Consider the following 12,212-nt stretch of genomic DNA (forward strand, 5'->3'; position numbering starts at 1 on the left):
GGATGACAAGGGTATTTTGGAGTCAATAGGTGATGAAAATGGTATTTTAAAGCCAATAGATAGATGGAGGATAGTTTTGCGACATTTATGGTCCCCGTGAATTTAAAATAATAATTAAGTTTACTGTTAAATACTGAATTATGATAAATCAGTAGATAAATCCGCACTGATATGGTCAAATCTCGACAAGAGTACCAATTAGTTAGGCCAATATGCCATTATGGGCTATGGGCCTTAACCCAACAAATTCTGATTATTACCCGAGTAAGCCCAATAGTTTTAAAAATGGATGATCTTGGATAGACCTAATTCTTTACTAAAAGATGTATAACTACTATATAATAAATTGACACTAACAATACAAAGTTAGTAATACATTTATAAGTATGGTTAACAACAAAACCACCTCTGAGATACAAAATCAAACGGTGGATAAGAAGTAATTTTAATAAAATTAATATCATCATTACTAATCTGAATATTATTAATACATTCTATTTAGTACTATTCTTATACACTTTGCCTAATAAAAGTTACCCTAAAAGAAGTTCTAAGACCATTTGTGTATCGTTCCATTCAATTTTATATCTCACGCTAATTAGAAAGTCTCATAAGCAATAGAACTTGAAGAAAGTTACAATTTTACGTTGAATAATTGAATATATTCGATATACATAACATAAAAGGAAGCCTAAAATATCCTCGATTTAGCTAAGTATATTATGTTATGTTTCCACAATTTATTTTGACAAATAAAAATAACTATTGTCTTTATTTATAACTTAAAGGACCAAATTCAACACTTGTAAAATTTATTAAGGACTATATTCATCATTTCCCAAAACTTATACACAGAGCGAGAGAGGGAAAGGGGTAAATTACTCACAGCGCGCCTCAATGGAGGTTTCAACTTTTTTTTGAATATTCATAGGGTTCTTACTTCTTCTTCTTTCTTCTTCTGGATTTCAAATTTTAGCGATTTTTCTTCTCTGATTTCTCAATTTCTTCGATCTGCTTCATTGATTCTCGAATCTTATTTGAACAATTTCGCCCTAATTCTTTCATAAAAAGCTTCCTTATTAAGCAATGGTTCGAGCTGTAAAACGCGAACCTGTTAATACTCCGGGTAATGGAGTCAAGACAAGGAGAAATGCTGCAGCAGCCGAAGAGGCAGTGGCGGCAGCAGTAGCAGGTCCTAGCAATAGCAACAACAATAACAGTTCGGTGGAGGAAGAGACTATAATAGGGCGAAGAGTTCTACGCTCTCATTATCTCAATTTTAAGAATCGGATCTCTGGTAATTTAGTAGTTCCATAATTTTTGCTCCTTTATATGCTTGCATTCAGTTTTTTTTCTTAATTGTATGTGTGATTTAATAGCATAACTGAATAGATTCATGACTTATCTAATTAGAATTCAGATATGGAGTTTAGGTATTCAGATAGAACTGAAAGCACTATTGGTGAAATAGTTATAGATAATTATACTATTCATCTGAACAAATATAATGCCAAACGAAACAAAACAAAAATCTAAAATGTAGTATCTTTCTCACTTAAATCGTTGTAGTCGTAGTGTCGTAGAGAATTGTCATTTTCATCTTCTTTAAATTTGCCTTTTTTATGTCATTTGTTAGCAACTGATTCTACTTTTTTTTTTGGATGAGTTCTAAGACTAGTTTCTGTTGGAGTCAAAAGAGTTCAATTTTGATTTTATGGTGAATATCTCATGTTAGTAAGTTGATTCAATGAATGCAATCGGTGCTGCTGTCTTTTTTGCATAATTAGGCAATAATATTTTTGTGTTTGTTGCAGATGAGAGAGATAATATATCAACAGTTGATTCAGATAGATTTGAGTCAATAATTGAGGAAGTTGAAAGGCTACATCAGCAAGGTATTGATTCAAGTTTTATGTTTCTGGTGCATTGATACTATCTGTGCTATCTTTAAATGTAGCTCATCTATGCTTGTGTGAGTGAGATTTGTTCACTGAATGCTCCCTCCACCTTGAAAATGAGTTAAACAACTGTTTTTTCTAGAGTTTTGGAAGTACTACTGCAAAAGTTGAAATTTTCGCAGCATGCTATTGCGAAATCTCATGATCTATTTGGCAAAAGAATTTGAAAATAGATGGTTTCTTCAGTAATTGGATTGATAGCCTTCCATTACTTGCTCGCGTAACTATGATTGATTTGTTAGATTAGTCTGTTTCTCAAATCTTTGTTTTATGCTGAGTTAAAACCTTATATAAAATAAATTAAGCAAAGCTGAGTGCAAGTGGATAATACTTTCCTCAGAAAATGCCTGATAATTTCCTTTAAATTTGGAGCATGAGAAACACACGTTTGATCATTTCCCTCCAACTTTTGATTTGTTTAATTGCTGAGAAATGAAACAAAAGCTTATTCTTTTGAATTTTTAAGGTTCACAACCCTGATGACTCATTCACACTATCATGTTTGAATATTCTGAATTCAGTTAGAAGTTTTTTTCTTTTTTATATATAGTACAAAAACCTAGGGAACAGGTCGCCGATGCTGAAGCCTTGCTGGACATCACAAACACACTGGTGACCACTGTAAAGGCACATAGTAATGGAGGCGTGACCCCTTCAGATTTTGTTAGTTGCTTACTTAGGGACTTTGTCCAAGAAGCTGGATCCAGCCGTAGGACAGAAGAGGATGGAAACAATGTGCACTGGTACAATGTTGGTCGTGTAGTCTCTCATGTTTTCAGGGGTGCTCCTGGATGCTGCACTATGTAATTGTTCAATCATCCATATTCTTTCTCGATAGGTACTGTTTTGTCTGTTGAACCAGATGTTAATCTATATTATTTACAGGATTGGACCTATGAATACTGAAATTAAGCAACGCAATCCTGTGGTTCGTAAAAAGCGTGTGATACCAACAGAAAGTGAACACCCAGAGGAGGTATAAATTCCGATTTACAAACCTCTACACAGCCTTGCTTATTTTGTGGGGAAATTGCATAATGAAATTGCTACCCCTTACCAGAAGCTGGAATATATTTTGAGCTAAAACATTTGAAGTACTTTACTCTGATGTTTTCTGTTAGAAGAATTGGGTCTATCACTAAAATAGTTTAAGCAAGCTTTTGCTTGGATACTATTATCTTGTAGATTTCCATTGCTCAACTATTTCTCTGTATGCAATTGTGTTTATTCATTCTATTTTACATGCTGCTGATTGCAGTTATTTTTCATCTGTAGTTGCTCTGAACTGTATAAACCACTAGCTAACTTTTTCCTACTTTGTCGAAATGAATTGTATCCTAAGATTTCTAGATATGTTTTCAGCTAGATGAACCTGATGGTGAAGGCAAGACAGACACTGACAAGAATATGGCGACAATGTTCCAAATTCTAAGGAGGCATAAAAGTGCCAAGCTTGAAAACTTAATCCTGAATAGAAGATCCTTTGCACAAACAGTTGAAAATTTGTTTGCCCTATCGTTTCTAATTAAAGATGGGCGGGCTGACATAACTGTTGACGACAAAGGCTGTCATAGGGTTTGTAAGTTCTTACATCCATAGTTGTTTTCTCATTTCTCTTCTTTTGCTACTTCTTCTTTCATGACTTGAGTAACTAATGCTGATGCAGCACCAAGGAATGCGCCTGCTTCTAATGCAGTCCTTTCAGGGGAGGTTTCTTATAACCACTTCGTCTTTAGATTTGACTTCCAGGATTGGAAGGTAACACAAACCATCTCCTCTCTCAAATTGTGGATGTTTTGGTGGTCAATATTTTGTATCTGTTGAGATTGCTGTATTAGCACACTGAAATGACTTTCTATCTTCTACTAAAACTTTGTTTCTCACACAAACCTAATGGCCAAGGATTTGGAATAGTTGATGGCAAACAACTGTCAAATTTGTATAATTCTGCACTAGTAGGTGTTTGATCAGTTTTTCCATCCGACTCATTTTCATCTGTGATTCATAACAGTTTATTGTTCTAAGCACGGTTTCTACCACTTTGCTGCACGTTTTTGAATATGTTAAATGATCATTTTAAGTCTGATAATGATCTGAATTTTCATCCTTATATGCAGCTTATGTTAGCTTCTGTTGCTGTTGGAGATGAATTAATGCCTCACAGAAATGAAGCCGATGTACCAGCCACTTCTCAACCAGCATCAAGTACCGTAGATAAGGAACAAGCTGTTTCAACAACACCTATAAGGAAGTTATCTCGGAATCGTGGTCTGGTTTTGCAGGAGCAGACTGTAGTTGAAGACTCCCCAGAAAATGACAATTCTGCAAGAGCTGCTGCCATTCGTAAAGGAAAACGAAAGCTCACACAAGACTAAGCTACAGTTTATCCACTTTGAGATGATGCAAGATGTTCCTTAGTTATTGGTGAAGTATTAGGAATTTGCTAACTTCCTTCTGATTTTCTTCCCACCCCCTCTTTGGCCAATATCTCTTTGGTTAATCTAGGTGCCAAATTTGACATTCGTTGGGGACATGGGAATTCAAATGTTGGGTATCCCCCAAGTGAGTATTATGTTTTCTGTAAATTGTTCTCTGTTTGTAGTAAACAAGTAATTGTTACACTGGTGGTAACAATTCAGTGTTTTTTTTTTTCAAATGATGACTCTGCTAGAATTCCGTAATAGCTTAGCTGAATTTCTTAGAGAAGTTGGTATTGACCCTGTTGTACATTTTTATGGTACACCTCGATGGACCATGGTTTGTGCAGAGGTTGAACATCATTACCAAAGAAGTGTACACAACAAAAAGTGACGATATATGTGGAATATCAGGAAAAAAGCAGTATTTTTTGGGTTATCAGAAAGCAAAGAATATAGTTTCTTTCTGATTACCCAAAAAAATCAAGAAAAATAAACTACATTCCTATCAATACAACCCCTCATTAGTAGCTGATAGTTGTATTAGTAGTAGTTCTAATAAAATATCGTGTTATTTTTGGATAATGTGTTATCTAGTTCATTATGAAAATGACTGTAATTTTGTATTGAACTTATGAATTCAAATTATGTTCCATGTTTGTTTTTTCTTTTAAAAAAAGTGAAATATGTTTTCGAAAATATATGGACACATAGAAACTTCACGGAGAAGTGCTTCAAAAATATATGGAAATCTATAGCCAAATGCTAGCTTAATGTAGATAGGTCAGGTAACACACTGCCAATAAATAATGAGGACCGCAGCTAAAACTGAGATTGCCTCGTACAAATTAAGTTACCTTCTGGAAAAAGATACGATGTCACTAACAATTGCTATCCGGAATCTATGACAGATAACAAAACAAAGTTTCTCTAGATCACCAAAGCTTCTAGCACTAGCTCTTATTATCTTTTGGGATGTCGAGACCCGTGAAAGCTGGGCTGTCAACTCCAACTCCCATCGCATTCAGACCATTGTCAACATACACAGTGGCGCCAGTAATCGCTGAAGCCAAAGGAGATGCCAGAAAAGCAGCAGTGTTCCCAACCTCCTCTGTTAGATCCAATTACAGGTTTAGATACTCAGAAACAATAGAGCCGCAAACAACATACATTAATACAACTATCAGAATCAACAGCATTCTCAGTGACTTACCAGCATATAACTCCTTTTGCAAAGGAGCATTCTCCAGTGAGTAATTTATCATCATGTCGATAAAGCCAATAGCTTTTGCTGCACGACTTCCCAGTGGACCTGGAAACAATTACTTGTTTAATTTTCGGCAATGGGATTCCAGATTTATGAGCACCAAGCACATTGGAAGGAAGCCAAAAAAATAGGACTTTTTTGTGTAAGTCGAACACACAAAAGGGTTGAAGAGGTTCTCCACCAAATATATTTTTATGAAGTTTAGTTTGTCATGGAACTGAAGGGATGTACTAACATGGAAAACATACTCTTCCTGTGACGGGAATAAGCTACAAGCTTTGAAAAATGCAGCATTTTTTTGAATTAGTTTGTGCAGCAAACTTACAGAGTTCAAAGAGCATCAAGTTATGCGAAAAACTGAGTGTTGTGATGCATACCTGCAGATATAGTGTTGACTCTGACTTTGTGCTTTCTTCCAGCTTCAAATGCCAGGACCTTCAACAAAAACGTTAAAACAACTCTTAAGCGATGCTCATAGTTGAAGCTAAAGGAAACGAGATATGGATTATCGAAAATAAAATTAGCAACAAACTTACTTTTGTGTCACTCTCCAAAGCAGCTTTTGCTGAACTCATACCACCTCCATATCTGTAAATTCAAGAAGAATATTAAACATATACTGAGAAATTAAGGAACTTCAACCTAGGCAATTAATGAGAGTCGTACCCAGGGATAATCCTTTCAGAAGCAATGTACGTTAGAGAGATTGTGGCACCGCCTGCAAGGTAAGGACATAGTTGAAAGATTCAGATTTCCTTCTTTCTTGTTAAAACGTTTACAGAAAAGGAGTTGTCTGATGAACAGCATATCATTCACTTATTTTGTATTACCAAAATAACAAAAAACAACAGAACATTAACAAGAGTTTACCTGGATTCATTATGGGAAGAAAGTGCTTTAGTAGAGATATGAAGGAATAACTGGAGGCAGATATAGCTGCAAGGTATCCTTTTCTTGATGTCTCCGATAGAGGTTTGCTAACCTACAATAAATATTTAGAAGTTATTGGCCTCATGAAGATTATACATGACTTACAAAAAATAATGAAAGGAAGAAGGAGAAGTGTACCTCTGGACCATTTGCAAGTGAATGTACAAGGATGTCAATAGTGCCAAAATCTTGTTTTACAGATTCAGCAACTTCCTAAAATATTAGAAATTGCAAGGTCACATAACAAGTTTATCAGCTCTTTTGACATAATGCATTCCCTAACATACAATACTGATTTACTACTTTACGTGCAACATAGATAGTTCAACTACAAAATTGAAGGAGAAAATGATAACCAAACACAAGTTCCAGCATCAATGATGCCTATAGCATATAATTAAGTCTTTACTGATAACCAAACACAAACACCAGCACTCACCAGTAATGATGCATATACACAATGAAGTCTTCCTAACCACATCTTTTTTGGCCCAATAGTTCTAGGGATCCAGATTCAAGAAGATTTTAAATAAAAATTCTAGTTCCTTGGTACTATCTGTAGCACAAACAATTAATAATAATATGAATGTCAACTATAAGCAATGTGCAAAGATATGGTGGAAAAAGGTGAGACGACCAGAAACATCTGGTATATGTTTGAATACTCTGACATGCATGAACCCAAGTTTCCTTAATATGAGCATTAACAATTGCATATGATTGCACGCAGGTACATATCCAGTTGAAAAATATGATAAACACCAACAAATATGTAGAGCATAATACCGAGACAGTCCACTTTGAGGATCCGGCGTAACGTTTGTTTGTTTTCACCTGCACCATACAAATTTCACCAAGAATGATTAGACTTAAGCAATTTTCCTATAATTTGTTGGAAAGAGTACTGAAAATAGTTTATCTTACATCCTCAGGAACATCTTCTGGACTGTCAAAGACGGCATCCAATGGGTAGACTTTTGCAATTTCCATCAATGAACCATCAGGCAACCTAAAACATCAAATTACATTATCCCTCTGAAAAGAGTGGGGGGAAAGAGTACATGGAAAGAAAGAACATCATCATTCTTACACTCGTGATTGGTCAAATTTCCCACGGCGCAGACTGGTCTCGAAAATGTTGAGCGCCTAAAATATGAAGTTATTAGAAAAGATAACCTCTTTGACATTGCTATAAGTAATAAATAGTAGTAACTTCAAAAACAAATCATATATATACGTACAGGCACCCATGTACCAACAAGAATTTCAGCCCCTGCAGCAGCAAGAGACTTTGCTATTGCCCATCCATACCCATTGTCATCTGCTATGCCAGCAATAAATGCCCTCTTACCTGCATCAATAAGAAATAGCAATCAATATCGCAAGTATGAACTCTGAATTTCAGCACAAAAACTCAACTCAAAGGAGAATCCATAGACACTTCGGAGCAACCTCTCAGATCAATAGGCAACCCTGAAACTGGCACTTGTTCACTAGCTCCAGACATTGCTTTTGTAACCATCCTTTCAAATTTTATAGGAGCCAATTTGAAGCTATGGATTGGCTTCGTGAGCGAGATATGTGATGAACTTCTAAAATCAGTAAAAGATTTTCTTTTACTTCCAAAATTGAAACTCATAGTGCTCATTTTTGAAACATTCTGCGATGCAGGAATGCATTGTTTGGTTGCTTGTATTTGCAAGCCAGGAGTTGTGTTTGCAGCCATTTCCGACAAAGAAGAATCTGAAGGAATCATAGATTGTCAGTGCAACGAAATATCATTTAACCAAGAGAACATATATTATAACACGTTAACATCAAATCCAAATGTGTAAGTACATGTAAAGCTTATAATTGTATCTAGCGAGATATTTATTCCATATAACACAAATTTGAACTCAGGGTATAACCCCCACCCACCCCAAAAAAATGAAGTTAAGCATTCATCAACAACCTCCATCAAGCGCTCAAAAATAAGAATGATCAAGCACCACACCCAGCTTAAAAATGTGTGCTTGGTAGAAAATAATTTCCGGTAAAATATTTATCAAAGATCAATGTTAATGCAAGGAAGCTGGATAGCGTTTTGATTTTTTAAAAAAAATTGATAATAATGTCTGAGTGTTGTTGGAGAAGGCAATATAAAGTTAAAAGTTGAAAATTTTGTAAAGAAAATTAAGTTCCACTAGGAAACTCGATAGCATTCTCTCTCTTTGGTGAAAAAGGTTTTGTTATTGAAAATTTTCCATCATAACATACACAACCTACAACATCTACCCTCGATCCAAATCATGATGAGGTCGGCTACATGAATTTTCATTACTCATTTAAGCTCAACTTATGTCATCATTATACCAGACACAACCTAAAATAAATAATAAATGCTAGCAGACAAAAGCTAAAGACATATCTCAAGTAGTACATGAATGATATTACAGATGCATACACTCAAATGCATTCTAATTTCCAGATTTAATCAAAAATACAAAACGGAAACAAAAAAATCCGACAAATAAAGTGAGATAACATAGCTCAAGTAGTACAGAAGTGATCTTACAGATGCATACACTCAAATGAATTCTAATTTCCAGATTTAATCAATATACTGAACGGAAACAGAAAATTCCAACAAAAACACTGAGAAATCTTAGCTCAAGTAGTACAGAAGTGATCTTACAGATGTATACATTCAAATGCATTCAAATTTTCTCCAGATTTAATCAAAATACTAAACGGAAACATAAAATTAATACGAAAAAACACAAAATCGCGAACTGATAGAGATATGAATTGATCAATGTAGCAAATCTAAACAGCATTTGGATCATAAATATTTCTGGGAAAAAAATAACGTACCTCAAGTCGATGAAAACGAAGAAACAATGCTTAAAGAAGAAAATAAACTGATTTAGATTTCTCAAAGTAGAATTAATATAGGTCTCTTTCGATGAAATCGAAGTTGAGGAGCTTTGAAAATGTAGTGAGTGAGAGTGCTAACAGGTGGGACTTTTGGCTCTTCTGTTGAATGGCAATTTTACCCTGTTAAGGGTTGGGCCTATAGCCCAAGTCCATTAGTAGCCCGTCAAAAAAGTTTGCACACTATTAAGGGCAACTTTCACATATAGCAAACAAAAAATTCATATTTGTATGCTATAACAAATTTTGTATAATTACGCTCTATAGCAAACATAAAACTGTATAATTTGCTATACATATACAATTGTATAATTCGCTGGCCTAAATTGTATAATTCGCTGGCCTAAATTGTATAATTTGCTAGCCTATTTCGCTGCAATTGTATAATTTGTTTTGCATACAGTTGAATCGAATTAAAATGTATGTATATTGCATAATTATAAGTGTATAACAAAAAGATATATGTTTTTCTCGCTTTATACAAAAACAGAAACACAATATATACACTTCTGTTGTATAAAGCTAGAGAAAATTGTATTTAACTGCAATTGTATAATTCGCAATTGTATAATTCGTTGGCCTTTTTATCTGCAATATTTGAAGTAAAATGTTTGTAAATTGTATAATTAAGTGTATAATACGAAGATATACATTTTTGCATATGTATATACAATTTTCTCTCGCTTTATACAAAACAGCAACAGAATTATACACTTCTGTGTATAAAGCGAGAGAGGCGAGCGAGAATGGAGAGTGGCGAGCGAGATTTTTGGGAGAGAGACGCTGGCAAATTTTAGCTAATGTTTGCTATGGAGCACAATTAAATCAAACTCTAGCTATTCCATTTAATTTAGGTTATTAGTTTGCTATTATATACAATTTTCCCAACTATTAATAAGGGAATACTGTTTTATTTCGATTAAATTGGAGTTTTTGGTCAAAAACATCTTTAATCTATATCTCAAAATTAAATAACATTCTTAAAGTATTATTATTAGCAGAAACATCTTCAAGTATATAAAAGTTAACAATTTTCATCCTTCTGTTAGATCTCGTCGAAAACAAAAGGATCCTGTAAAAACATGAGTAATTCACGTGACTATCAACAAAATTTTTCTTGCTTAATTTCATTATCTGCTATAAGAAGTTCCTAAAAAAGTATTAAAAATCTTAGACACCATTACTTACTGAAACAAAAAAAAATGTTTGGAAGGTGTGAGGATACATGATCTGTTGTTTTTCTTATTTAGTAACGTAAATGAAGCTTAATTATCTTTATTTTTTTCAAAATCAAATTGTATTTTAGATCAATAAATTCTTAGGCTAGTCAGATATTGAAGAACTCAAAATATTGATTATATCTCGTATTTGAGTTTCATTCTACATTATTAGAAGCAAAATTCTCCAACAAACACCGCTTCCAGCATATTTAATTGAGAAAAAACATATTCAGCTAATAATACTTTTAATATCAAATTACATGAAAACTAAATGAAAAAAAGTCAAATTAAAAGATTTTGCATAACGCTAAACTCAATTAACGAAAAAGTTCAGGATAGTATTTTTGATGTATCTAAGAATAATAATTATTGAGGATGCTTAATTTTTTGTGGGATTTGTTAGTTTTCTGATAAATTCAAGTAAAAGGATGAAAATTATTCACATTTTAATACTTGAAGGATACTTTCTGCTAAGAATGATACTTTAAGGATGTAGGTTAAATTTTGGGTACAGATTAAGGATTATTTTAGCCAAAAATTCATTAAATTGTATACAAATTCAAATTTTATACAAATATATAAATACAATCATTGATACATATACATAATAGTTATATATATACAATTACCTAACTGATATACATATACATCGTTGCACTTTTATACCAACGAGAGGCCTGCCAACAATTTATACAAAGTTGATGCTCCATAGCAATCATAAAGTTTGATATGGAACGGAATTATGCAAACTATAGCTATAATATACAAATATGATTTTATGTTTGTTGAACCTAAAATTTACTCCTAGAATAATTAGGTAGAAATATTATAAACCTACGAATTTGAAAACTGAAACTTGATTTTTTTTTTGGTTAAAATCCACACTTTTAGGAACGACTAAATGAAAAAAAGCTAAATAAATAAACGTTCACGCCGGGATTTAAACTCCAGACATGAGAGTTGACTTTACTGCGTTATAGCTTTCTTCTTGTCCATGAGGCTATTCAAAGTTAAAATATCTTCGCAAATACAAAAAAGAAAATATCTTATATATATAGTGTAATTTTTGTCCAGAATTTCGGGTGAACCCACATGAGCCTGCTCTGTATTTGTGCATATATTACTAGTTTCTGAATAAGTGTGTTGCACATGTTTTCCATGAAAGTTTTCATATATTTGTTAGAATAATTAAAATTTTATCAAAACATGTAGTGAATAATAAAGTGCAATTTTAATTACCAATATATCTTCTCCAGAAACTTATTTACCTAAAAATTCGTTCATTTTTTTAGGCAAAATTGAATATAATGACAAATTAAATGTTATAACCATCCTTTGATTTAATTGTGCCCCGTAGCAAACTGTTTGTCGGTCACCTCTCTCCTCAAACTCTCGCTCGCCACTCTCCTCTCTCGCTATATCTCTCGCTCGCTTCTTCTCACTTTTATACAAACAGAAGTTATAAAATATGTTTGTATTTGTATAAAGCGAGAAAATTTATATA

The 12,212-nt window shown here is 33.5% G+C and overlaps 2 protein-coding genes across 2 annotated transcripts; one reads left to right on the forward strand and one right to left on the reverse strand.

The window, feature by feature from the left end:
• Window positions 1-844: 844 nt before the first annotated feature.
• On the forward strand, window positions 845-4,639 carry LOC107032256 (non-structural maintenance of chromosomes element 4 homolog A-like). The gene is made up of 7 exons (XM_015233839.2): window positions 845-1,297; window positions 1,815-1,895; window positions 2,509-2,761; window positions 2,844-2,934; window positions 3,321-3,537; window positions 3,625-3,716; window positions 4,076-4,639. Exons 1-7 carry the CDS (start codon window positions 1,087-1,089, stop codon window positions 4,331-4,333), a joined length of 1,203 nt encoding a protein of 400 aa, XP_015089325.1. The 5' UTR covers window positions 845-1,086; the 3' UTR covers window positions 4,334-4,639.
• Window positions 4,640-5,093: 454 nt separating this feature from the next.
• Window positions 5,094-9,586, reverse strand: LOC107002777 (enoyl-[acyl-carrier-protein] reductase [NADH] 2, chloroplastic-like). Its single transcript, XM_015200943.2, has 13 exons — window positions 9,429-9,586; window positions 8,025-8,315; window positions 7,814-7,923; window positions 7,663-7,718; window positions 7,497-7,581; window positions 7,359-7,406; window positions 6,711-6,785; window positions 6,513-6,624; window positions 6,309-6,360; window positions 6,179-6,230; window positions 6,020-6,077; window positions 5,589-5,687; window positions 5,094-5,486 (listed from the first exon to the last, which is right to left on the reverse strand). The coding sequence occupies exons 2-13, from the start codon at window positions 8,296-8,298 to the stop codon at window positions 5,329-5,331; spliced, it is 1,179 nt and encodes a 392-aa protein (XP_015056429.1). The 5' UTR covers window positions 8,299-8,315; window positions 9,429-9,586; the 3' UTR covers window positions 5,094-5,328.
• Window positions 9,587-12,212: the final 2,626 nt, after the last annotated feature.

Source organism: Solanum pennellii, chromosome 10 (genome assembly GCF_001406875.1).
Source record: "Solanum pennellii chromosome 10, SPENNV200".
Lineage (NCBI taxonomy): Eukaryota > Viridiplantae > Streptophyta > Magnoliopsida > Solanales > Solanaceae > Solanum > Solanum pennellii.

Coding starts and splice junctions, on each gene's coding strand:
- LOC107032256 (XM_015233839.2), top strand. CDS start 1,087: ATGGTTCGAGCTGTAAAACGCGAACCTGTTAATACTCCGGGTAATGGA. Junction 2,762..2,843: donor GCTCCTGGATGCTGCACTAT/GTAATTGTTCAA, acceptor TATTATTTACAG/GATTGGACCTATGAATACTG. Junction 3,717..4,075: donor TTGACTTCCAGGATTGGAAG/GTAACACAAACC, acceptor CCTTATATGCAG/CTTATGTTAGCTTCTGTTGC.
- LOC107002777 (XM_015200943.2), bottom strand. CDS start 8,298: ATGGCTGCAAACACAACTCCTGGCTTGCAAATACAAGCAACCAAACAA. Junction 7,924..8,024: donor GTTGCCTATTGATCTGAGAG/GTTGCTCCGAAG, acceptor TTATTGATGCAG/GTAAGAGGGCATTTATTGCT. Junction 5,487..5,588: donor GCAAAAGGAGTTATATGCTG/GTAAGTCACTGA, acceptor TGGATCTAACAG/AGGAGGTTGGGAACACTGCT.